Source organism: Cherax quadricarinatus, chromosome 38, assembly GCF_038502225.1.
Source record: "Cherax quadricarinatus isolate ZL_2023a chromosome 38, ASM3850222v1, whole genome shotgun sequence".
Lineage (NCBI taxonomy): Eukaryota > Metazoa > Arthropoda > Malacostraca > Decapoda > Parastacidae > Cherax > Cherax quadricarinatus.
The window spans coordinates 23,546,511-23,573,720 of NC_091329.1; the positions used below are offsets into that span (position 1 = coordinate 23,546,511).

A 27,210-nucleotide genomic window follows, 5' to 3' on the forward strand; every position below is an offset into this window, starting at 1 on the left:
CTGTCTCTATCTCCTTCTATCTCTGTCTCACAGGTACACATAAATACAATTATACATCGTGTAAATTACCTAGGATAACCTAAAAAATCCAAAGTGCTATACTGTGCTTGTAGATATAATGCATAAGAATACCTGTTGGGTCACAGTGGCTCTCTTTGAGACAGAAAGACAAGCAGAAAGACGGAAAGAGAGACAAGCAGACAGAGACAAGACAGATAAGCAGAGACAGAGATGCCGACGCTCATCAAATGTCACCCCTTATCTTATCACTGCACCTTTGCCAGTGCTCATCAAATGTCACCCCTTATCTTATCAATGCACCCTCGCCGGCACTCATCAAATGTCACCCCTTATCTTATCAATGCACCCTCGCCATGCTCATCAAATGTCATCACTTATCACTTATACTTATGTCATCACTTATCACTTATCACTTATACTCGTCTTACATCATGCTTCAAGGGAACTTCTTCTTTCTTCTTCTTCTTTCTTCTTCTTCTTCTTCTTTCTTCTTTTTCTTATTATATAATGCTGTGTATCCAAAACATTGCTGGGACCTATAAATATTCTGTACATATTCCTAGACAATAGTAAATGACCAAGGCAGGTGTAAATGTCCACCTGTCAGTGTGTTTGTGACAATTTGTTATAATTTCAGTACCTAATATTAGTGTCAGAACAAAAATTGGTTATGAAATCATAAGAACTACTATAAATTGTAATTATCAGAACATAAAAATTATATTAATAATATAAAAATGAGAAAAAAAAGTATAGTATCTGGGAAGCAGCCCACTCAAGCCATCATTCCCAGGGTCAATATCCCCTACTAGAAGCTAGGGGTGTTTGGGTCAGTTACAATACCCAGGTAAGTCTGGTTAAACTCATTCCTGCAAGCGTTAGCTGTAGCTAATAGGTAGATATGGGATCTGACTTGGGTTACCAATAGACCTCGTAACCTGTGGGCAATACACCCAACCAACGTGAGTAACCTATCAACCCATTTCAAAGCAAGTGTGAAATACATGACACATACGTGCCTTTGGGGCAAAGTTAATCAAGTTACTCATCGCTCTACAGCTCCTACGAGGGAGAACTTCAGCTCCTTCGAGGAAGACTTTTTGAACCGCAGCTGCGAGAAGTCTGAGTTGTCAACAAAAGCTAAGTAACCCTCCTTGTTGTTGTATTATTATGTTGGAAAGTGAACTTAGCTAACAAGTTTTCCCCACAACACTCTTGACAAACTGTTATGAAACCAGAAACAGGACAGATGTTGCATTTTGTAACAAAGCATCGTCTAAATTGTCATCTCCAAATTATGGTATAGCAGTAAGATATAAAACAATAAAAGCCATTGACAGCTTTTCGTGTGTACTAGGAAGTAGCTTAGGGAATTCATACTTAAGATTTTTAATGAAGTACAAAGTAAGAAGAATTACAAGACTACTGCACAGAACATGGAATGCAAAAAGGTATATAAAACAAGGTCGGACAAGCAGGTGATCAGTCTCTCTCTGTCCCCTTCAGTCTCAGTCTCTCCCACCATCACTTGGTCAGTCTCAGTCTCACTCTCTCTCTTTAAAGAAAGGTTTTTACAAGGTTCGGTAAAAATTTTCTACCTTTACATTTACAAGCTAGAAGTTGCTATTTACCTCAGCTCATTTGAAAGCATTATCTCTATATTTTTATTAGGACACAAATAGGGAACAGGATGAAATTGGAGCCATCTGTGGGCCAGAGCACAGTACTGTCCCTGTATCCAAGGGTGAAATGTTCCAAGACCTGCCATGGATGCCCGAAACCACGGATAGTAGTGAACCATTTTTTGTTTACACAGATACTTATGATAAAGTTTAACTGATAAATTACGCACAGTAAGACATTACAACATTGATGGTTGGGGATCATCAACAGTGACATGGTTTGTTTTTCAACCTTTTGGAAAAATATTGTGATAGGAATTTGTTTGTTTATTTTCAACTCATCAGACATTTGCTGGAGAGGTTCTAACACTTCGGTGATTATATGAGTGACTTTAACCTCTTAACTGTCCAAATTTGACACGATTGGCCTAAGATGCCTGGTCAGCATAGACTGGGTCTTAACCCTCGGTGTGCGCTGTATTTAAAAAATCTGGGACCATTTAGTACCTTGTGGGAGCACCAGTTCAATTGAGTGCCAGCTAAAGCAAACAGAATGGCACACACAAAGGACTCACTGATGTCATGTACTAACATTCCCCTTTTAAGAGGAAAGTGTCATCTTCCCAGAATGTCCTATAACCTATGCCCTGAGTAAAAAGAAACAAGTCTGGAACTGTAATTTCGGCAAATTTACCACTCACAGTTTATCAGAGTGAGCTGAGCTCATGGCGTAGATCTACAGTTTGGACCCTGAACATGAAGCCGTAGATCTACGGGACGGACCCTGAAAGGGTTAACACTACGCTTTTGTTTATAATTTTCGGCATGAATTATTCGTTACTTCTCCCTTCATTTATGATGGCATCTAAAGGTGGTTAGAAACAATTGAACTCAGTGAACAAGGTATGTGATGGTAATAATATGGCTCTAAGCTGCAGTGCAGGTAGCCGGTAGATGTAGCCCAGGCGGGCTACATGTACCGGCTACCTACACTGTCTTCCTACATATAAATACTACTCACCTCTAAGAAAGAAGAAGAGCAGGAGTAAACTGGAGAGAGAAAGACGCTCCCTCTACAGAAGATGACGAAGAGTCACTGAGCTCCTCAGGAGTGCTAGAATATCTGATACACGAAAGGAGGCGCTGACCAGGGAAGTGGAAACTATCGAACTAAAGTTAAATGACTCTTACAGGAACCAGGAGAGACAGGAGGAGCTTAAAGCTATTAGTGAAATTGAAAGAAATTCAAAATATTTCTTTTCATATGCCAAAAACAAGGCAAATACCACATCTAGTATCGGGCCCTAACTCAGACAGGATGGGACTTACACAGATGACAACAAGGAAATGAGTGAAATATTGAAATCCCAGTACGACTCTGTGTTTAGTGAACCACTAATCAGTCTGAGGATCGACGACCCAAATTATTACATGAATGAGCCTCAAAACTCCATAAATGTATGCCAGATTTCTGGCATTACCCTAACTTTGATAGATTTTGAAAAAGCCATTGACAACATGCCCATGCACTCAGCCCCGGGCCCAGAATCGTGGAACTCTGTTTTTATTAAGAACTGCAAGAAACCCCTCTCACGTGCCCTAAGTACACTATGGAGGAGGAGCTTGGACATGGGTGAAATTCCACAGTCACTTAAAACAACGGATATAGCCCCACTCCATAAAGGTGGCAGCAAAGCATTAGCTAAGAACTATAGACCAATAGCTCTGATGTCCCACATCATAAAAATCTTTGAAAGAGTGCTAAGAAGCAGGATTGCAAATCACCTGGATTCCCAAAATCTGCACAATCCAGGGCAACATGGGTTCAGGGCAGGTCGCTCCTGCCTCTCACAACTACTGGATCACTATGATATGGCCTTGGATGCACTGGAAGAAAATCAGAATGCAGATGTAACATACACAGACTTTGCAGAAGCATTTGACAAATGCGATCATTAATAGCCCATATACGTATAATCTTCAAAACAAATTGAACACAAAGAGTAGTGGTCAACAGAGTTAAATCGGAGGCTGCCATAGTGAAGAGCTCTGTTCCACAAGGCACAGTACTTGCCCCCATCTTATTCCTCATCCTCATATCAGACATATTATTATTATTATTATTATTATTATAATCAAAAAGAAGCGCTAAGCCACAAGGGCTATACAGCGCTGCAGGGTAGGGAAGGAAGCAAGGGAATTGGATGGCAGAAGGGAGGGGGGATGATCAGCAGGTTACAGAAAACAGCGGGGCAGGGGATAGTACGGGGGTAGAAGGTAGCAAGAGATTGAAGTAGAAAGGGCTGAAGGTATCAGAATTTGTGAAGTAAGTCAGTCGTTGTCAAAAAGTCAATGAGAGAGTCCGGATGAAAGGTGGGTCCATCAGCGAGAAGGGAAGGTAAAGAGAGAGCAGCGGAGCGAAGACGACGACAGAGGTAAATTCTGCGTGCTCGTTGATAAAGTGGGCAGTCCAACAGAATGTGGCTGACTGATAATGGAGCTTGGCAATTCTCACAGAGAGGAGCAAGACGCCTCTCCATGAGGTATCCATGAGTAAGACGAGTATGGCCAATGCGAAGACGGGAGAGAGTAGTCTCCCAACCTCGACATTGGTGATAAGAAGACGGCCAGTGACCTATACTCGGTTTAATAGACTGAAGTTTGTTGCCGAGCATAGTAGACCAACGTTGTTGCCAACGGGTGTGAAGGTGGGAAGATATTGCAGCAAAATAGTCCGTAAATGGAATACCTCTATAAGAAACTGGTAGGTCATGTACTGCTGACCGCGCAGCAGTGTCTGCCTGTTCATTGCCCTGTACGTCAACATGACCAGGGACCCAACAAAAAACAATATCTTTATGCTTGGTAAAGATGCGGCGTAGCCAAAGTTGGATACGGAGGACTAAGGGGTGAGGTGTATCAAATTTTTGTATAGCCTGTAAAGCACTAAGGGAGTCTGAGACAACCACAAAAGATGACACAGGCATAGATGCAATACGGATAAGTGCTGTAAGGATGGCATATAATTCAGCAGTAAAAATACTAGCCGAAGATAGTAAATGCCCTTGTACGACGCTGTCCGGAAACACTGCTGCGAATCCTACGCCGTCAGAAGACTTAGAGCCATCTGTGTACACAGCAATGGCATGAGAATGAGAGTGAAAGTGGTCAAGAAAAAGAGAGCGGGAAGCGACCGTAGACAGTTGGGCTTTCGAGCAAGGGAGGGAGAAAGAACAGACTCGAACAGCTGGAACTTCCCAGGGGGGTAGGGAAAAGTGAGATGCTACATGTACATAGAAAGGTGGTAGTTGAAGAGAAGACAAGAGCGAATGAAGGCGAAGAGAGAAGGGATGGAGTAAACAGGGGCGTCGAACAAATAAAGAATGTCTACTAATATCAGTGACCATTCTATAAATGGAAGGATTGCGGAGATCATGAGAGCGTACATAGTAGCGCAGGCAATGGGCATCACGGCGATTGGATAAGGATGGAACGTTCGCTTCTGCATAGAGGCTCTCGACAGGGGAAGAGCGGAAAGCACCAAGGCATAAACGTAATCCTTGGTGATGAATGGGGTTAAGGCTAGAGAGAGTAGCAGGAGATGCCGCTGAATAGATCTGGTCACCATAATCAAGTTTCGATAAAATAAGGGTGGAATGTAGGCGAAGGAGGGTTCGACGATCAGCTCCCCACGAAAGATGAGCAAGGGTTTTAAGAAGGTTCAGCCGGCTGTGACAAGTTGCCTTCAGAGAGGTAATGTGAGGTTTCCAGGATAACCTACGATCAAAGAGAAGGCCCAGAAACTTGACTGTATCACGTTCAGGGATACGGGAGCCATAGAGGTACAAAGGATGATCGGAGATGACAGAGCGTCTAGTGAAAGTGATTTGGTGGGTTTTAGTGCTGGAAAATTTAAACCCACGTGTGGTGGCCCAATTGGAAACACGGTCGACTGCATGTTGGAGAGAAACTGTAAGGAGGTGACAATCAGTGCCTGCACAGGCAATAGCAAAGTCATCAACATAGAGTGATGACCAAATATTTGATGGAAGACTAGAGGCCAAATCATCAATAGCAAGGAGAAAAAGCGTTGTGCTCAGAACACATCCCTGGGGGACACCTTCAGCTTGGATAAAGTCCGGGGAGAGCACATTATTAACCCAAACACGGAAATGCCTGTCAGTTAAAAAGTTCTTAAGGAAGGATGGTAGATTGCCTCGAAGGCCTAAGGTCAAAAAATATGGCAATAACTGAGTGGTTATTCGCAAAGGCATTACGAACATACGTATCCAAGCGTAGTAAGGGGTCTATGGTAGAACGTCCCTTACGAAAGCCATATTGACGAGTGGAGAGACTGTTGTGTGTCTCTAAATACCACACTAAACGTCTATTTACTAGGCGTTCCATTACTTTGCAAACTGCACTGGTAAGAGCAATGGGACGATAGTGGGAGGTTTCATGTCCCGTAGTGCCTGGTTTGCGGAAAGGGAGAACAATGGCGGATTTCCACAGCTGTGGAAGAACTCCTTGTGACCAAATAAGATTGTAAAGGCGTAATAGGACTGCAAGGGCTGACTGATGTAAATGTTGTAGCATACGAATATGAATGTCGTCGGGCCCAGCTGCCGATGATCGACAAGCTGAGAGTGTTGCCTCCAGTTCTTGAAGTGTAAAAGGCACATTATACTGTTCTTCTCTGAGAGAAGAAAAGTCCAAGGGTGCTAACTCTCTGGCAGACTTTGAGGAAAGAAATGAGGGGCATAGATGGAGTCCCTGAGAAATACGGACCAGATGATTGCCAATTTCATTGGCAACATCTAGTGGGTTTGCTATATCAACACCGGCAACCCGCAGAACAGGAGCCGGGTCAGGAGAATATTTACCACTCAGTTTTCGTACTTTTTTCCAGACTGCACTCATAGAGGAAGCAGAGGTGATGGTGGAGACATAATCTCGCCAGCAAGTGCGTTTAGCATCACGGATGACACGGCGAGCGATCGCACGCTTCTGTTTAAAATCAAGGAGTCGCTCTGTGGTTCTATTGTACCGGTACCTGCCCCATGCAGCGCGTTTCAAACGTACTGCACGAGCACAAGCAGGAGACCACCAAGGCACGCATTTCTGAGAATGCCTGCCCGAAGTTTGGGGTATAGAATGAGAAGCTGCGGTGAAAATGGAGGACGAGAAGAGGTGTAAAAGCTCATCGATGGAGGACGAAGAAGGAACCTCTTTAAAAACAGTCAGGTGTGAGTAAAGGTTCCAATTTGCCCGATTAAATTGCCAGCGTGGGGTGCGAAGAGGTGGCGAATATGAAGGGGAAGTAAGAATGATTGGGAAATGATCACTGTCATGTAAGTCCGGGAGAACAGACCAAGTGAAGTCTAATGCGGTGGAGGAAGAGCAAACTGAGAGATCGATGCAAGAGAGAGTATGAGTCCGAGGATCAAAATGGGTGTGAGTACCTGTATTTAACCCTTTGAGGGTTTTGGTCGTACTAGTACGTCTTACGCGTAGGGGTTTTTGACGTACTAGTACTCATAAATTCTAGCGGCCTCAAATCTAGTGGGAGAAAGCTGGTAGGCCTTCATATGAAAGAATGGGTCTATGTGGTCAGTGTGCACAGTCTAAAAAAAATCCTGCAGCACACAGTGCATAATAAGAAAAAAAAACTTTGACCATTTTTTTTGAATAAATCAGCGACTTTGCAGTGTATTTTTGTATGGTATTTATTGTTGTATTCTAGTTTTCTTGGTCTCATTTTATAGAATGGAAGACATATTACAGAAATTGAGATGATTTTGACTGGTTTTACAATGAAAGGTACCTTGAAATTGAGCTCAAAGTAGCAGAAATGTTCGATTTTTACCAAATTTCAAAAGTAAACAAATCGTGCCAAGCGTGCAATACACGTCAACTGGTGAGTCTAATATTCTTTCACAAGTGCACCAATAATATTTATACCATTTTTTACACTAATGCAGTAGTCTGCATAAGAGAAAATCTTATATTTTTTGTGAGAATAAAAATTCAAAGTGGAAAGCAAAAGAATATAAGAGGGGCCTTGAGACGTGACTAATGACTAGAGGAAATGTCATTTTAGTGCCAGGAATGTCTTTCTTGTTTATTCTGGACCCTATTCGGAAATTGGCATCTTTTGAAATTTGTGTGAAATTGGCAAAATTGCTAAATTCTGACCACTGTACTGGATAGTTGAATTTCATAAATGGGTGGTTTCTTGCACCCATTCGATAGAAAAAATGGAGTTCTATCGAAATATTCATGTTTTTTGTCGACTAGTACAGTGAAATTGGCCGAAAATGGGGCTCAAAGTGGGCAAAATCGCCGATGCGTAAACATCGCCGAGACCGCTAACTTTGCGAGAGCATAATTCCGTAAGTTTTCTATCAAATTTCAAACTTTTGGTGTCTTTATGATCGGGAAAAGATTCTCTATCTTTTCATAAGAGAAAATAATTTTTTTTTTTTTTTAAATTTGGCCGACCCTGAGAACGAGTTTCGGAGAGGGCCTGTCGACCCTCAAAGGGTTAAAACATGGAGGGGGTGGGTGGCAAGAAAAGCCTCTAACTGAATTCCACGGGAATCACAGTGAGACCCCCCCCAGAGGAAATGGTGGGCATTAAAATCACCAAGTAACAGAATCGGTGGTGGTAATGACGAAACAAGGAAGGCAAAATCCGGAATAGATAATGCCCGAGAAGGAGAGAGATATAAAGAACAGAGCGTATACCACCTATGTAAGTGGATACGGGCTGCTGTGTAATGCAGCGAAGTATGAACAAATAGCTGATGGTACGGAATATCAGTGCGGAGAAGAAGGGCACTTTCATTAAAGGTCCAATCAGGAAAAGGATCTGAAGAATACAATAAATTATACCCTGAGATGTGAGAAATAACAGCAGAGTGTAATTTTGGTTCCTGTAAGCAAACACCAACAGGGGCAAACTGGGAGAGTAACATCTGAAGCTCACCCCGATTACCCATGAGGCCGCGTATATTCCACTGTAAAAAGGCCATGATTGGCAATGATAAAGATACTTGCAATCCGCAGGTAAGGGTTCCTACGGACTAGAAGGGTTAGAAAAGTCCACATGCGGAGGCAGTGGAAAATGTTCAAGCAGCGAAGGAACGGTGCGCTGTGAAGAAAGGAGTTGCGCAGATGGAGCAGAGGAGAGAGAAAGAGCGGAAGGTGGATCAGTGTCCATTGATGGTTTGGTCTCTGCAATATATTCAGAGATTGCTTCAAGTGTTTCGGAATTCAGAGATGTCGTATGGGAGACAATATTGGGAATGGTAGGGGGAGGATGAGTAAAGATTGGAACTGTATTGGACTGTACCAAGGTAGGGGGGGGGGGCGAAAGGGTGGAGGGAACTGGAGAAGCGTGGCAGGGGACAGAAGAGACAGGAACCTGGGAGGTGGCAGAAGAGGAAGAAACTTGGGAGGGAACAGGGGAGGAAGGTACATTACGAGGAGGAGGGTGAACCTCTGCACTTGTAACTGAGCCAGTGAGAGGGGAAGAACTAGGGACAGAGACAGGGAGGGTAAAATGAGGAGGTGGAAGATGGGTAGGAGGTGTTACCGGACCTTTTTTAGACTTTTGAGAAGTAGAGGGACGATTGGGAGGAGGTGTCGTACGAGGTCTCGTCGATACTGAGGCTTGTAAGAGAGAACTCGAAGAAGCGAGATTAGACTGAGGCGTTGAAGTAGGGACGTCTGAGCTGAGGACAGCAAAAGGATTAGATACAGGAGTGATTATGGGAGAGGTAACCACAGAGGTGGGTGTAGAAGATGGGATACCAGAAGTGGGGGGACGTTTTGAAACACGGGAATAAGAAACACGTGGGAGTCTCCCTTGGAGGCGGAGATGAGAAACTGCCATGGCATAAGGGAGACCTTCTGTCTCTTTGAGGTAACGGATCTCCCGCTCGTTTAAATAGACCTGACAACGGCGAGAGTACGAAGGGTGAGCCTCATGACAGTTAAGGCAAGAGGGAGATCGATTGCAAGACGTATTAGAATGGTCATCGGCACCACAGACTGGGCATTCGGCGATAGATCTGCAATATTTCGCTGGATGGCCAAATCGCCAGCAATTTCTACACTGTTGTGGTGTAGGGATCACCTTTCGAACTTGTAACCGATGTCCTGCTATATAAACTGAGGATGGGAGTTCTCGGCTGTCAAAAGTTAAACGAGCCACATTGCTAGGGTATCGTCTCCGCCCACGGGCAGGAAGAACGTAAGTGTCTACCTTGAGGATTGGGAGATCTTGGAGTTCCAGCTGTTCTAGAATGTCGGTGCCACATGTCTGGAAATTTTGTTGAACTATGGTATGGGGCAGAATGACGGTACCACTACAAGAATTGAGGGAATGATGTTTTTCAAGGGTGACAGGAACAGTATCTATATGGGAAAGACGAGAGCGCTCACGAGCCTGGGTAGCATTCTGTACGGTAATGATGCGCGTACCGCTCTTAAGAGCATGAAAAGAAATATCTTTACCAACATGGCGTAGTAGTGCCTTGCCAATACTATGGTCAGAAAGATAGGCAGTAGAGGAAGTTGGTCGTAAAGTGAAGAATTTAGTCCACTGTTCAGTCTGAAACTGAGCGTGGAAAGGTAGTGAAGGACGTGTCGATCGTTTCTGAGAAGAACGAGAAGGTGAAGGTGGAGAAGTATCATCAGCAGGTAATTGTCGTTGACGTTTAGGCATGGGACCAGAGTTGGTCCGACGTGGAACGGGTCGGCGATTTGAAAATTGCCGCACCGTAGAGGGAGAGGCTGGAAGCATAGTCAGAGGAGAGCGAAGGTCTGATAAATCGAAGGAGTCAGTCGAGGCCTCAGTACCTGAAGCGGGAGAGGAAACAGCACCGGCAATAGGTACAGAGGCATGAGGAATGTCTGAAGAGTGGTCCAAAGACGGGGCGGGGTCAGAACGGGGTGCGGTATCAAGAAGGGGCCCGGGGGTACCAGGTTCATGGACTAGGGCTGCCATGGTTAGGTTACTTCTTTCTTTTTGTTTTTAAGAAAAAAAAAGAAAGAAAAGAAAATAAAAATAAAAAAAGAAAAAAAAAGGGGGGACCGGGGAGGGATAGGTCCTAGGAGGAATGAAAGGGCCAGAAATCTCCCTCCGCGCCCAAGAGGACCTCAGCACCGCAAGTAGCGCAGATGCAGCATGGAACCCGTGCCATACCCTACCCATCATGCTAGTAAACTAACAATCCGGGATAGCAACCTCACATCTGCCGAGCTACCTCGGTGGACAAAAGAGAGGGCGGCCGGATATCCGCCACAAAGCATACCTCCTTCGGCCACCACCCCCGGAATCCGAAAGGTGGCTTCCAGAGATACACTCGTCGCCCGAAAGACACCCAAAGCTACTCCGGGATACCGGAGAGGGATCGGGACATCCCCAGGCGATCCAGATTCCACGGCAAACTATGCCACCGCTAAGAACCTCAACGGAATGGGATGGACCCCGGTAACCTTTCTCCTACCCAGGAACTAGCGCACCTGTGGGAGAAATCCCAAAGGACAAAAAGAGGAAGGGCAAAAGGGAGGAGTGGGGAGGAGGAGGAGGAAAGGAAAAAGGGGAGGATGGGGAGGATGGGATAGGGGAGGGGAGATTGGGGGGTAATTAGGTTCGGTCTGAGGAAGAAGACCGATAGGTCTAATTCCTCAGACCAAGAGCCTCTTCACCACGCCAAGGAGCCCCCCTTGAAGAGGTTATATCAGACATAGACAGAGATATACATCACAGCACCATATCATCCTTTGCGGATGATACTAGGATCTGCATGAGGCTGTCATCTGCTGAGGATGCGGTTAACCTCCAAGAAGATATAAACAAAGTTTTCCAGTGGGCAACGGTAAACAATATGATGTTCAATGAGGACAAATTCCAACTACTCCGTTATGGAAAACTGGAGGATATAGTAACTAGAACAGAGTATACTACAGACTCTGGCCATACAATAGAGCGGAAAAATAATGTAAGGGACCTGGGAGTAGTAATGACTGAGGATCTCACTTTCAAGGATCACAACAGTGCCACGATCGCATGTGCAAAGAAAATGATAGGATGGATAATGAGAACGTTCAAAACGAGAGATGCCAAGCCAATGATGATCCTTTTCGAATCACTTGTTCTCTCTAGGCTGGAATACTGCTGTACATTAACATCTCCATTCAAAGCAGGTGAAATCGCAGATCTAGAGTGTGTACAGAGATCCTTTACTGCACGTATAAGTTCTGTCAAGCACCTTAACTACTGGAAACGCTTGGAAGCACTTGACTTGTACTCGTTGGAACGCAGGAGGGAGAGATACATCATAATCTACACTTGGAAAATCCTGGAAGGAATGGTCCCAAATCTGCACACAGAAATCACTCCCTACGAAAGTAAAAGACTGGGCAGTTAGTTTAATATGTTTATTATGCGCCCCATACCCATTCTGTGTACCCATCCTGTGGGCGGTAGTCAAAAGATTACAGAGGTACATAATTGGTCCAGGGACTGAACTCCAAAGTTTTGATAGCTGAGCAAGTTACAGACGTAATGAACTCACAATTTACAAAGGTAATGAACTCACAATTTACAAAGGTAATGAACTCACAATTTACAAAGGTAATGAACTCACAATTTACAAAGGTAATGAACTCACAATTTACAAAGGTAATGAACTCACAATTTACAAAGGTAATGAACTCACAATTTACAAAGGTAATGAACTCCAGGTAGGTCTAGTCACAATCATGACAAGTTACAAAGGTATTTACAGATTACAGAGGTACGTAATGGGTCCAGGGACTGGGCCCCCAAAGTTTTGATAGCTGAACTAGGTACATACAAAGGTAATGAACTCACAAGTTACAAAGGTAATGAATCCTGTAAGAATGGTTAGCGATGCAAAATGCCCATTAAAAGTAGGGGCGCCATTGGTATACTAAGGAAGAACACTAAGTGTCCGGGGCCCAAGACTGTTCAACAGCCTCCCATCAAGCATTAGGGGAATTGCCAATAAACCCCTCGCTGCCTTCAAGAGAGAGCTGGACAGATACCTAAAGTCAGTGCCGGATCAGCCAGCCTGTGGCTCGTATGTTGGACTGCGTGCGGCCAGCAGTAACAGCCTAGTTGATCAGACCATGATCCATCGGGAGGCCTGGTCATGGACCGGGCCGCGGGGGCGTTGATCCCCGGAATAACCTCCAGGTAACCTCATCCAACATTAAGACTACACATATTTTAAGATAAATAATGAGTGTATCGTATGTGCATTTTATCTCTCAGGGCTGCTTTAACCCTCTGACTGTTTTGGCCATAGATATACGTCTAATTTCAACAAATTTTGTTGAAAATAAGAAAAAGTTTTGGAGTGAGATTAACAAGTTAAGAAAGCCTAGAGAACAAATGGATTTGTCAGTTAAAAATAGGAGAGGAGAGTTATTAAATGGAGAGTTAGAGGTATTGGGAAGATGGAGGGAATATTTTGAGGAATTGTTAAATGTTGATGAAGATAGGGAAGCTGTGATTTCGTGTATAGGGCAAGGAGGAATAACATCTTGTAGGAGTGAGGAAGAGCCAGTTGTGAGTGTGGGGGAAGTTCGTGAGGCAGTAGGTAAAATGAAAGGGGGTAAGGCAGCCGGGATTGATGGGATAAAGATAGAAATGTTAAAAGCAGGTGGGGATATAGTTTTGGAGTGGTTGGTGCAATTATTTAATAAATGTATGGAAGAGGGTAAGGTACCTAGGGATTGGCAGAGAGCATGCATAGTTCCTTTGTATAAAGGCAAAGGGGATAAAAGAGAGTGCAAAAATTATAGGGGGATAAGTCTGTTGAGTGTACCTGGTAAGGTGTATGGTAGAGTTATAATTGAAAGAATTAAGAGTAAGACGGAGAATAGGATAGCAGATGAACAAGGAGGCTTTAGGAAAGGTAGGGGGTGTGTGGACCAGGTGTTTACAGTGAAACATATAAGTGAACAGTATTTAGATAAGGCTAAAGAGGTCTTTGTGGCATTTATGGATTTGGAAAAGGCGTATGACAGGGTGGATAGGGGAGCAATGTGGCAGATGTTGCAAGTGTATGGTGTAGGAGGTAGGTTACTGAAAGCAGTGAAGAGTTTTTACGAGGATAGTGAGGCTCAAGTTAGAGTATGTAGGAAAGAGGGAAATTTTTTCCCAGTAAAAGTAGGCCTTAGACAGGGATGTGTGATGTCACCGTGGTTGTTTAATATATTTATAGATGGGGTTGTAAGAGAAGTAAATGCGAGGGTCTTGGCAAGAGGCGTGGAGTTAAAAGATAAAGAATCACACACAAAGTGGGAGTTGTCACAGCTGCTCTTTGCTGATGACACTGTGCTCTTGGGAGATTCTGAAGAGAAGTTGCAGAGATTGGTGGATGAATTTGGTAGGGTGTGCAAAAGAAGAAAATTAAAGGTGAATACAGGAAAGAGTAAGGTTATGAGGATAACAAAAAGATTAGGTGATGAAAGATTGAATATCAGATTGGAGGGAGAGAGTATGGAGGAGGTGAACGTATTCAGATATTTGGGAGTGGACGTGTCAGCGGATGGGTCTATGAAAGATGAGGTGAATCATAGAATTGATGAGGGAAAAAGAGTGAGTGGTGCACTTAGGAGTCTGTGGAGACAAAGAACTTTGTCCTTGGAGGCAAAGAGGGGAATGTATGAGAGTATAGTTTTACCAACGCTCTTATATGGGTGTGAAGCGTGGGTGATGAATGTTGCAGCGAGGAGAAGGCTGGAGGCAGTGGAGATGTCATGTCTGAGGGCAATGTGTGGTGTGAATATAATGCAGAGAATTCGTAGTTTGGAAGTTAGGAGGAGGTGCGGGATTACCAAAACTGTTGTCCAGAGGGCTGAGGAAGGGTTGTTGAGGTGGTTCGGACATGTAGAGAGAATGGAGCGAAACAGAATGACTTCAAGAGTGTATCAGTCTGTAGTGGAAGGAAGGCGGGGTAGGGGTCGGCCTAGGAAGGGTTGGAGGGAGGGGGTAAAGGAGGTTTTGTGTGCGAGGGGCTTGGACTTCCAGCAGGCATGCGTGAGCGTGTTTGATAGGAGTGAATGGAGACAAATGGTTTTTAATACTTGACGTGCTGTTGGAGTGTGAGCAAAGTAACATTTATGAAGGGATTCAGGGAAACCGGCAGGCCGGACTTGAGTCCTGGAGATGGGAAGTACAGTGCCTGCACTCTGAAGGAGGGGTGTTAATGTTGCAGTTTAAAAACTGTAGTGTAAAGCACCCTTCTGGCAAGACAGTGATGGAGTGAATGATGGTGAAAGTTTTTCTTTTTCGGGCCACCCTGCCTTGGTGGGAATCGGCCAGTGTGATAATAAAAAAAATAAAAATAATATATACGTCTAACGAGCCAGTGTTTCATATGCATATACAGTGGATCCTCGACCAACGATGGCATCGTCTAATGTTAAATCCGACAAGCAATACATTTTAACACAAAAATTTTGCCTCGACTAGCGGTAAAAAGCTCAACCAACATGATTCGTTCCATTCGAGACACGTCCACTTGTGGCCTGAGCGCGCCAGTGTTTACAAGCCAGCCAGCCACCGCGGTCCCATCCAAACATACAATCGGAAGATTTCATATTATCACAGAGTTTTTAGTGATTGCACCTGCAAAATAAGTCACCATGGGCCCCAAGAAAGCTTCTAGTGCCAACCCTACAGCAAAAAGGGTGAGAATTACTATGAATATAAAGAAAGAGATCATTGCTAAGTATGGAAGTGGAGTGCGTGTTTCCGAGCTGGCCAGGCTGTACACAAAACCCCAATCAACCATCGCTACTATTGTGGCCAAGAAAACGGCAATCAAGGAATCTGTTCTTGCCAAAGGTGCAACTATGTATTCGAAACTGAGATCGCAAGTGATAGATGTTGAGAGACTGTTATTGGTGTGGATAAATGAAAAACAGATAGCAGGAGATAGCATCTCTCAAGCGATCATATGTGAAAAGGCTAGGAAGTTGCATGACGATTTAATTAAAAAAATGCCTGCAACTAGTGGTGATGTGAGTGACTTTAAGGCCAGCAAAGGTTGGTTTGAGAGATTTAAGAATCATAGTGGCATACATAGTGTGATAAGGCATGGTGAGGCTGCCAGCTCAGACCAAAAAACAGCTGAAAAATATGTGCAGGAATTCAAGGAGTACATAGACAGTGAAGAATTGAAACCTGAATAAGTGTTTAATTGTGATGAAACAGGCCTGTTTTGGAAGAAAATGCCAAGCAGGACCTACATTACTCAGGAGGAAAAGGCACTCCCAGGACATAAGCCTATGAAAGACAGGCTTACTCTGTTGATGTGTGCTAATGCTAGTGGTGATTGCAAAGTGAAGCTTTTATTGGTGTATCACTCTGAAACTCCCAGAGTGTTCAGGAAAAACAATGTCGTCAAGGATTTGACACCTCAAGTCCTAATGGAAGGGGATTCCCCTTCTAAACACCAACACCATCCACACTCTCCCCTCCTCCCATCCCATCAATCATCACCAGATCTTCAATAAAGGCAAGTGTCATGTAATTGTACATGTCTTCTTCAGTTTGTGTGTATTAAAATTAATATTTCATGTGGTCAAAATTTTTTTTTTCAATACTTTGGGGTGTCAGGAATGGATTAATTTGATTTCCATTATTCCTTACGGGGAAATTTAACTCGACTAACGATAATTTTGACTAACAATGAGCTCTCAGGAACGGATTAATATCGTTGGTCGAGGGTCCACTGTATACTCAATAATTCAATTCTAACAGCTTCAAATCAAGCAGGAGAAAGCTGGTAGGCCCACATGTGAGAGAATGGGTCTGTGTGGTCGGTGTGCACTGTATAAAAAATATCCTGCAGCACGCAGTGCATAATAAAAAAAAACTCCGACCGTGTTTTTGGATTAAAATGCCCACTTCGCGGTGTATTTTCATATAGTATTTATGGTTGTATTCTCATTTTCTTGGTCTCATTTGACAGAATGGAAAACATATTACAGAAATAGAGATGATTTTGATTAGTTTCATGATGGAAACGACCTTGAAATTGAGCTGAATGTAGCGGAAATGTTCAATTTTTACCGATGTTCAAGAGTAAGCAAATCAGACCACATGTCCAATACACGTCAACTGGGGAGTCTAATATTCTTTCACTAGTGCACTGATATTATTTATACCATTTTTACAATAATGCAGTAGTCTGCATAACAATAAATCTTCTATTTTTTGTATGAATAAAAATTCAAAATAGAAAGCAAGAATAATATAAGAGGGGCCTGGAGACGTGACTAATGAACAGAGGATATGTTATTTTACTGCCAAGAATGTCTGCATTGTTTATTCTGGACCCCATTTTGAAATTGGCATCTTTTTAAATTTGCATGAAATCGGCCAAATTGCCAATTTTTGACCACTTTATTGGGTAGTTCAAATCAGTAAATGGGCGGTTTCTTGTACTCAATTGATAGAAAAAATGGAGTTCTAAAGAAATAGGTATGAGTTTGGTTGACTGGAATAATAGAATTGGACGAAAATAGGGCTCAAAGTCGGCGAAATTGCCGATGCATGTATATCGCAGAGATCGCTAACTTTGCAGGAGCGTAATTCCGAAAGTTTTTGATCAAATTTTGTTCTTTTGGTGTCATTAGCATCGAGAAAAGATTCTCTATTATTTCATAATTTTTTTTTTTTCCAAAAAATTTTGCGACATAGAATGAGTTTCAGAAATGGGCTTACGACAGTCAAAGGGTTAAATATCATATACAGTGGACCCCCGCATACCGTTGGCATCACATAACGTTTAATCCGCATACCGATACATTTTAACGCTAAAATTTTGCCTCACATACCGCTTAAAAACCCGCTCACCGCTGTTCATCCGAGACGCGTCCAATGTGCGCCCTCAGCCAGCCTCACATGTGCCGCCGGTGGCATTGTTTACCAGCCAGCCTCCGCGGTAACATCCAAGCATACAATCGGAATATTTCATATTATTACAGTGTTTTCGGTGCTTTTTCTGGAAAATAAGTGACCATGGGCCCCAAGAAAGCTTCTAGTGCCAACCCTACAGCAATAAGGGTGAGAATTCCAATAGAGATGAAGAAAGAGATCATTGATAAGTATGAAAGTGGAGTGCGTATCGCCGACCTGGCCAGGTTGTACAAGAAACCCCAATCAACCATCGCTACTATTGTGGGCACCAGAAAGGCAATCAAGGAAGCTGTTCTTGCCAAAGGTTTAACTGTGTTTTCGAAACAAAGATCGCAAGTGATGGAAGATGTTGAGAGACTCTTATTGGTGTGGATAAATGAAAAACAGCTAGCAGGAGATAGCGTCTCTCAAGCGATCATAAGCGAAAAGGCTAGGAAGTTGCATGAGGATTTAATTAAAAAAATGCCTGCAACTAGTGATGATGTGAGTGAATTTAAGGCCAGCAAAGGTTGGTTTGAGAGATTTAAGAAGCGTAGTGGCATACATAGTGTGATAAGGCATGGTGAGGCTGCCAGTTCGGACCACAAAGCAGCTGAAAAATATGTGCAGGAATTCAAGGAGTACATAGACAGTGAAGGACTGAAACCTGAACAAGTGTTTAATTGTGATGAAACAGGCCTGTTTTGGAAGAAAATGCCAAGCAGGACCTACATTACTCAGGAGGAAAAGGCACTTCCAGGACATAAGCCTATGAAAGACAGGCTTACTTTGTTGATGTGTTCCAATGCTACTGGTGATTGCAAAGTGAAGCCTTTATTAGTGTATCACTCTGAAACTCCCAGACCGTTCAGGCAAAAGAATGTCCTCAAGGAGAATTTGTGTGTGCTGTGTAGGGCAAACAGTAAGGCATGGGTCACTAGGGACTTTTTCTGACTGGTTACACCATGCATTTGCCCCCAATGTGAAAGATTACCTAACTGAAAAGAAATTAGAACTTAAGTGCCTCCTGGTGTTAGACAATGCCCCTGGTCATCCTACAGACGTGGCAGAGCGACTTTATGGGGACATGAAATTCATTAAGGTGAAGTTTTTGCCTCCTAATACCACTCCTCTCCTGCAGCCCATGGACCAGCAGGTTATTGCAAACTTCAAAAAACTGTACATAAAAGCTCTGTTTGAAAGGTGCTTTGTAGTGACCTCAGAAACTCAACTGACTCTAAGAGAGTTTTGGAGAGAGCACTTTAATATCCTCAATTGTGTAAACCTTATAGGTAAGGCTTGGGAGGGAGTGACTAAGAAGACCTTGAACTCTGCTTGGAAGAAACTGTGGCCAGAATGTGTAGACAAAAGGGATTTTGAAGGGTTTGAGGCTAACCCTGAGAGGATTATGCCAGTTGAGGAATCCATTGTGGCATTGGGAAAGTCCTTGGGGTTGGACGTTAGTGGGGAGGATGTGGAAGAGTTGGTGGAGGAGGACAATGAAGAACTAACCACTGATGCTGATAGATCAACTTCAACAGCAAGAGGCCAGACCTGAGGAAACTGGTTCAGAGGAGGGGAGAGAGAAATTGAAGAAGTTGCCTGCTACAAAGACTAAGGAAATCTGTGCAAAGTGGCTTGAAGTGCAAACCTTCATGGATGAAAATCACCCTCACACAGCTATTGCAAGCCGTGTTGGCAACCTGTACACTGACAATGTTGTGAAACACTTTAGGGAAGCCATAAAGGAACGAGAGGTACAGGCCACTATGGACAGATATGTTGTGCGAAAGAAGTCCAGTGACTCTGAAGTTGGTCCTAGTGGCATTAAAAGAAGAAGGGAAGTAACCCCAGAAAAGGACTCGACACCTCAAGTCTTAATGGAAGGGGATTTCCCTTCTAAACACTAACACTCTCTCTCCCCTCCTCCCATCCCATCAATCATCACCAGATCTTCAATAAAAGTAAGTGTCATGTAATTGTGCATGCCTTTTTCAGTTTGTGTGTATTAAAATTAACATTTCATGTGGTAAAATTTTTTTTTTTCATACTTTTGGGTGTCTTGCATGGATTAATTTGATTTCCATTATTTCTTATGGGGAAAATTCATTCGCATACCGATCATTTCGCATAACAATGAGCCCTCTTGCACGGATTAAAATCGCTATGCGGGGGTCCACTGTACATGTATTCAATTGGGGACAGGGAGCCAGGGCTACCTACAAATAAGTACCACTCACCTCTTGCCCTACATTAATAAGACTACAAATATTTTAAGGTAAGTAATAAATGTACTGTGTATGTATTTTACTTTTTATTGTGTTTTTTTTAATATCTAGTTCTATTACTAACTTAATATAAGTTAATGTAAACTTATTGTCTGGCATTTATATGCATTTATAAGTGGAAAAAATGGTGTTTTGTTTTCTGGTGATGTCTGCTTTCCGGTGATAGTCTGGAACCTAACCTGCTGTATAAGTGGGGCCCTATGGTATTTAGGTGTGTATGCTGATCAAAGAGCCCATCGTAAGTCTAGGTCATCAGTAAACAAGTATGTCACTAAGTGAGGAGAGGCTGTAACTGAAACTGCAGAAACTGAATCCATGGACACTAACTGCCCCCTTCAAGGCAGGCAAAATTGCTGACCTGGAGAGTATACAAAGAACTTTCACAGACACATAAGTACGATAAGGCACCTAAATTACTGGGATCGGTTGAAGGCCCTTGATTTGTATTCCCTGGAATGCAGGCAAGAGAGATACATGATAATATACACTTGGAAAATCCTAGACGGATTATTACCAAACTTGCACACGAAAATCACTCCCTATGAAAGCAAAAGATTCAGCAGGAGATGCAACATACCCACAATGAAAAGCAGGGGCGCCACGAGTACACTGAGAGACAACACAGTAAGTGTCTGGGGCCCAAGACTATTCAACTGCCTCCCAGCATACATAAGGGGGATTACCAACAGACCCCTAGCTGTCTTCAAGAAGGCACTGGACAGGCATCTGAAGTCAGTGCCTGACCAGCTGGGCTGTGGTTCGTACATCAGTTTGCATGCGGCCAGCAGTAACAGCCTGGTTAATCAGGCACTGATCCACCACAAGGCCTGGTCTCAGACCGAGCTGCGGGAGTGCTGACCCCTGAAACCCTCTCCAGGTATACTCCAGGTATGGATACTGGGTGCTACTGTATATCAATGAGTTTAATGACTGGGGAAACTAGTTTTAGTTGCAGACGAATAAGATATGTGCAACAATTCAATATCTTTAATGTGGATAAGTTTCACCAACCAGTGACTTTATGAATCCAATACAGAGAATAACACAGATGGTTGAAGACAAAGTAGTAGTTTGAAATAATCAGTCCCAAAGTATACAAAGGAAGTATTCAGTGCAACAGTCTTGATGAACCTGACTGTTGGAACTGATCACTCAAAACATGAAGTTCAATGAAGAGAAATTTCAACTACTCAGGTATGGAAAACTTGAGGAAATTAAAACTGTATCAGGGTATACAACAAATTCTAACCATACAATAGAGCAAAAAAGTAATGTGAAGGACCTGGAAGTGATAATGTCATAGGATCTCACCTTCAAAGACCAACAACAATGTATCCACCGTTTCTATTAGGAAAAAGATTCTAACCATACAATTGAGAAAAAAGTAATGTGAAGGACTTGGAAGTGATAATGTCAGAGGATCTCACCTTTAAAGACCAACAACAATGTATCCATCATATCTGCTAGGAAAAAGATAAAATGGATAATGAGAACCTTCAAAACCAGGAATGCCAAGCCCATGATGATTCTCTTCAAAATGCTTGTTCTCTCTAGGCAGGAATACTACTGTACACTAACTACCACCTTCAAGGCAGGCAAAATTGCTGACCTGGAGAGTGTACAAAGAACTTTCATGGCACACATAAGTGCGATATAGCACCTAAATTACTGAGAATGGCTGAAGTCCCTTGATTTGTATTCCCTGGAATGCAGGCAAGAGAGAAATATGATAATATACACTTGGAAAATTCTAGAGGGATTAGCACCTAACTTGCACACAAAAATCACTCCCTGTTAACCCTTTGACTGTTTTGGTCGTATATATATGTCTTACGAGCCACCGTGTTTGACGTATATATACTCAAAAATTCTAGCAGCTTCAAATCAAGCAGGAGAAAGCTGGTAGGCCCACATGTGAGAGAATGGGTCTGAGTGGTCAGTGAGATAAGATAAGATAAGATAAGATTTTGTTCGGATTTTTAACCCCGGAGGGTTAGCCACCCAGGATAACCCAAGAAAGTCAGTGCGTCATCGAGGACTGTCTAACTTATTTCCATTGGGGTCCTCAATCTTGTCCCCCAGGATGCGGCCCACACCAGTTGACTAACACCCAGGTACCTATTTGCTGCTAGGTGAACAGGACAATAGGTGTAAGGAAACATGTCGAAATGTTTCCACCCGCCGGGAATCGAACCCGGGCCCTCCGTGTGTGAAGCGGGAGCTTTAGCCACCAGGCCACTGGGCCACCATATAAAAAAAATCCTGCAGCATGCAGTGCATAAAGAGAAAAAAAAAACTCCAACCGTGCTTTTGGATTAAAACATCGACTTTGTGATGTATTTTCATATAGTATTTATGATTGTATTCTCGTTTTCTTGGTCTCACTTGATAGAATGGAAAACATATTATAGAAATTGATTGGTTTTACTATGAAAAGAACCTTGAAATGGAGCTCAAAGTATGGGAAATGTTTGATTTTTGCCGATGTTCGAAAGTAAACAAATGATGCCATTGTCCAATAAATGTCCAACTAGCCATTCTAATATGCAGTCATGAATGGGTTGACATTATTTATACAATTATTACAGTATTGCAGTAATCTGCATAACAGTAAATCTTCTATTTTTTGTTTAAATAAAAATTCAAAATAGAAAGCAAGAGTAATATCAGAGGGGCCTGGACATGTGACTGATGAACAAAGAAAATGTTATTTTAAAACTAGGAATGTCTGCATTGTTCATTCTGGACCCTATTTTGAAATTGGCATACATATTTTTTAATTTGCGTGAAATTGGCCAAATTGCAAATTTCTGACCACATTATTGGGTAGTTGAAATCGGTAAATGGGCAGTTTCTTGTACTCAATCGATAGAGCAAATGGAGTTCTAAAGAAATAGCCATGAGTTTGGTCGACTGGAACAATGGAATTAGCTGAAAATAGGGGTAAAAGTTGACGAAATCGCCGATTTGTAAATATCGCCGAGGTCGCTAATTTCGCGAGAGCGTAATTCCATAAGTTTTCCATCAAATTTCGTTCTTTTGGTGTCATTACCATCGGGAAAAGATTCTCTAACATTTCATAAGAACAAATTATTTTTTTTTTTTTTTTTTTTAATTTTTCAACACCAGGAGACATCTCAGGATTGGGGATCTCGGCAGCCAAGGAGTTAAAGCAAAAGACTCGACAGGAGATGCAACCTTTCCCCAAGTACACTGAAACATTCCCCACGAGTACACTGAAAGACAACACAGTAAGTATCAGGGACCCAAGACTGTTCAACTGCCTCCCATCATGCATAAGGAGGATTACCAATAGACCCCTGGCTGTCTTCAAGAAGGAGCTGGACAGGCACCTCAAGTCAGTGCCTGACCAGCTGGGCTGTGGTTCATATATCAGTTTGTGTATGGCCAGCAGCAACAGCCTGGTTGATCAGACCCTGATTCACCATGAGGCCTGGTCTCAGACCGGGCCGGGGGGATGCGATGACCCCAAAACCCTCTCCAGGTATACCTCAAACTGCTACTTCATGTCTTCCACTGTCTGTACCATTATTCTCCATACTGGACCAATGAAGCTGCTGGTTGGCAAAACATATCCATAACAAAAATAATCAGGTGTTGCACGAGTCTTATTGATCTTCTTGTCAGTTTTATAAACCATTAATGTACAGTTGCAGTTAAGAATACCACCTCCAGCCCAGTGAGCAATTTATTGTATAATCACTTGCTAAACTAATCCTTGTCACCTCTTCATAGCCCCTATTTGTTCCTTTATGTCTAAGGCTCATTACAAGCAAATTTTTGAGAACTGAATTTTCATAAAAGAGAACCTACCTGCACAGCATTTCCCTTTAAACATAAAAGTTTAACTTCCTATGCCAGAACATACCTACAGGTTTAGTGATGCCAAGCAAACCACCTTGACCAAGCAGCTTCAGGATCCTGTGTGCAGGCCACCGGCCAGCAGCCTCCCATTCATCCACATATGGGTTGATTTCTGTATCAATGAGCTGATAGGAGAAAAATTAGCTGCTAAGTATAGTATCAAAATCTTTCTTCTTCTTTCAACAAATCAGCCGTATCCCACCGAGGTAGGGTAGCCCAAAAGGAAAAATGAAAGTTTCTCCTTTTAAATTTAATGATATATACAAGAGAAGGGGTTACTAGCCCTGTGCTCCCGGCAAAGGGCTAGTAACGCATGGCTTGTGGAGGAAGAATTCTGTTCCACTTCCCCATGGAGATAAGTGGAAATAAACAAGAACTAGTAAGAAAAGAGAAGAAAACCCAGAGGGGTATATAGCATGTATATACTTGTACGTACACGCATGTGTAGTGTGACCTAAGTGTAAGCAGAAGAAGCAAGATACACCTGAAATCTTGCATGTTTATGAGACAGAAAAAAGACACCAGCAACCATACCATCATGTAAAACAATTACAGGCTTCCGTTTCACACTCACTTGGCAGGACAGTAGTACCTCCCTGGGCAGTTGCTGTCTACCAACCTACTACAGTAGGGCCCCACTTATATGGCAGGTTAGGTTCCAGGCTACCGCCGTAAAGCGGAAATCGCCGTAAAGTGGAACACCCTTTTTTTCCACTTATAAATGCATACAAATACTAGATAACAAGTTTACACTAACATATATTAAGTTAGCAATAGAACTAGGCATCAAAAAACAATAAAAAAGTACAATACACACATAGTGCACTCATTACTTACCTTAAAATATTTATAGTCTTAATCTAGGGTGAGACAAGTAGTATTTATTGTAAGAAATCAAGTGTGGTATGTACGGTAGTCAGCCGGGCTACCATACCAGGCCACCCCACCTACACATAATATTCTGTTACATTTAAGCATCCCAGAGTGATAAAATGCATATACAGTTTACTCATTACTTACCTTAAAATATTTGTAGTCTTAATCTAGGGTGAGACAAGTAGTATTTATTGTAAAAAATCAAGTGTGGTATGTATGATAGTCAGCCGGGCTACCATACCAGGCCAACGCACCCGCACATATATTCTATGATATTTAACCCTTTCAGGGTCCGTCCCGTAGATCAACGGCTTTACGTTGAGTGTCCAAACCGTAGATCTACACCAAAATTCTAGCGCCGTCAAATCTAGCGCGAAAATGCTCATAGGCCTACATGTGAGAGAACGGGTCTGCGTGGTGGGTGTGCGCCATAAACAAAAAATCTAGGCGCCCGCATAGCATTGTGGGAACGCCGGCTCAGTTACCCTTGTTCACCATGCCTCGTCGCAAGTCAGCTCTCACTCCCCGGAAAATTGGGACTCTCCTCTTCCTATCTGATAGTTCGGACACTGATGGAAGTGGAAATGAAGACGAATTCTACGGCTTTGATCAGTTAGTGACCGAAAAGAATGACCAGGATATCGATAATAGTGCAGAAAACCCTGACAATCCTCAACCTTCTACCTCTGGTGTGGGCACTCGTGACTCACGGTCGGTTGTTCCTCATCGCAAGAGAAAACTAATATTTTCGCGTGGCCAGGCCTCTGACTTCGGTAATGATGATGATAGTAACGTGGACTGTGATTTTATTGCGCTCGACGATCAATCGAGTAGTGATAGTGAGGAATCGTATTCACCAGTGAAGCGTCGGTATGTTCGCCGCCACATGCGCTCGGGTAGTGTACACTATGCTGTGCCCAGGGGACGGAGTACATCCCAGAGTACATCCCGGAGTACATCCCGTGGCCCAACACCAGTTTTAGGTAGTGATAGTGAGGATGATGTGGCTACACTTGGCATGGATAGACCACAGGCATCAGTGGATGGTGTTAGTGGTGATGGTAGTAGCACTGCCATGCGTGACTCGCCAGGCCACGCTGGGACCCACACTGCTGACTCGTCAGTTCAAGGACAAAGCGGAGCGCCAGCCACCAGCCCACCACAACCACAACCACCCGCACAACCAGCCTATGATGTCCAGTATCCACCAGCAAACCATATGTGGGATTGGCAGCAAAATCCCAATTTTGTTCCCAAGCCTCACCACTTTGATGATTCTCAAAGTGGAATTCTACCTACTTGTCCCCTTGGAACCACGGCCAATGAACTGGAATTCTTTGAATTATTCTTTGACCAGCCATTGATGGAAATTATTGTCAGGGAAAGTAATAAGTATTTTGAGTACACCATGGCAAATACGATCTTATCACCACAGTCAAGACTACACAGGTGGAAAGAGACGACTGTTGCAGAAATGTATTTGCTTTTTGCAACAATAATGCTTATGCCTCACGTCTATAGGCATAATATAAAAGCATACTGGTCCACAGATCGGCTAATTTCTACCCCAGTCTTCAGTGAAATCATACCAGTGAACAGGTTTATCTTACTCTTACGTATGTTGCACTTCTCTGACAAAACCAGGCCTGACAGAAGTGACAGGTTATACAAGATTAGAAATGTTTTCATGTATCTCAAACAAAAGTTCAGGATATACTTTTATCCATTCAAGAATCTTGTAATTGACGAGTCTTTGATTTTGTTCAAAGGTAGACTGTCATTCAAGCAGTATATACCGAGCAAGAGGAAACGCTTTGGTATAAAACTGTTTGTACTCTGTGATTGTGACAGTGGCCTGGTGTTGGATATTGTTGTATACACGGGTAGTAAAACATTGAAAGATACCAAGATGTTATTGGGTATCTCAGGTGACGTAGTGAGAAACATGATGGCACCTTATCTTGGTATGCCCCATACATTATATACCGATAACTGGTACACAAGCCCATTACTCAGTGATTTCATGCGAGTGAACAAGACAGATGTGTGTGGCACAGTGCGTTCTAATCGTAAACATGTGCCCAGGCTCAACGCAGGTGCTCGTGGTGATGACGTGCAGGTGTTTACTGCCAATGACATCATGGCATTACGGTGGCATGACAAACGAGATGTCACATTGTTGACAACCATTCACCGTAATGAAATGCAAGACAGTGGCAAAGTTGATCGAGTGACTAATGAACGTATTCAAAAACCAGTGTCAGTGATTGATTATACACAAAACATGCGCTTGGTTGACAAGTGTGACATGCAGATTGGTTTTGTTGACTGTGTTCGTAAGAGTTACAAGTGGTACATGAAACTTTTCTTCCATCTCATGGACATTTCAATGCTCAATGCATATAATATGTACCAAATAAAGACTGGCAACAGACCACCGTATGGTGAATTTTGTTTGTCTGTTGTCAGACAACTCATAATGAAGTACCAGGTAACAACACCTGCTATACAACATGGTCCTCGAATTCCTCAGGATATACCCAAGCGTTTGAGGAGAGAAGGTGATCAT

General features: G+C 43.0%; 1 protein-coding gene across 1 annotated transcript in view; it reads right to left on the reverse strand.

Moving 5' to 3' along the window:
• LOC128692821 (probable acyl-CoA dehydrogenase 6) overlaps window positions 1–27,210 on the reverse strand; it is a gene marked incomplete in the record, with an annotated part of 187,703 nt that overhangs the window by 144,645 nt on the left and 15,848 nt on the right. The window contains 1 exon segment of the mRNA XM_070092177.1: window positions 23,770–23,890. Within this exon segment, the coding sequence (XP_069948278.1) occupies window positions 23,770–23,890 (121 nt within the window).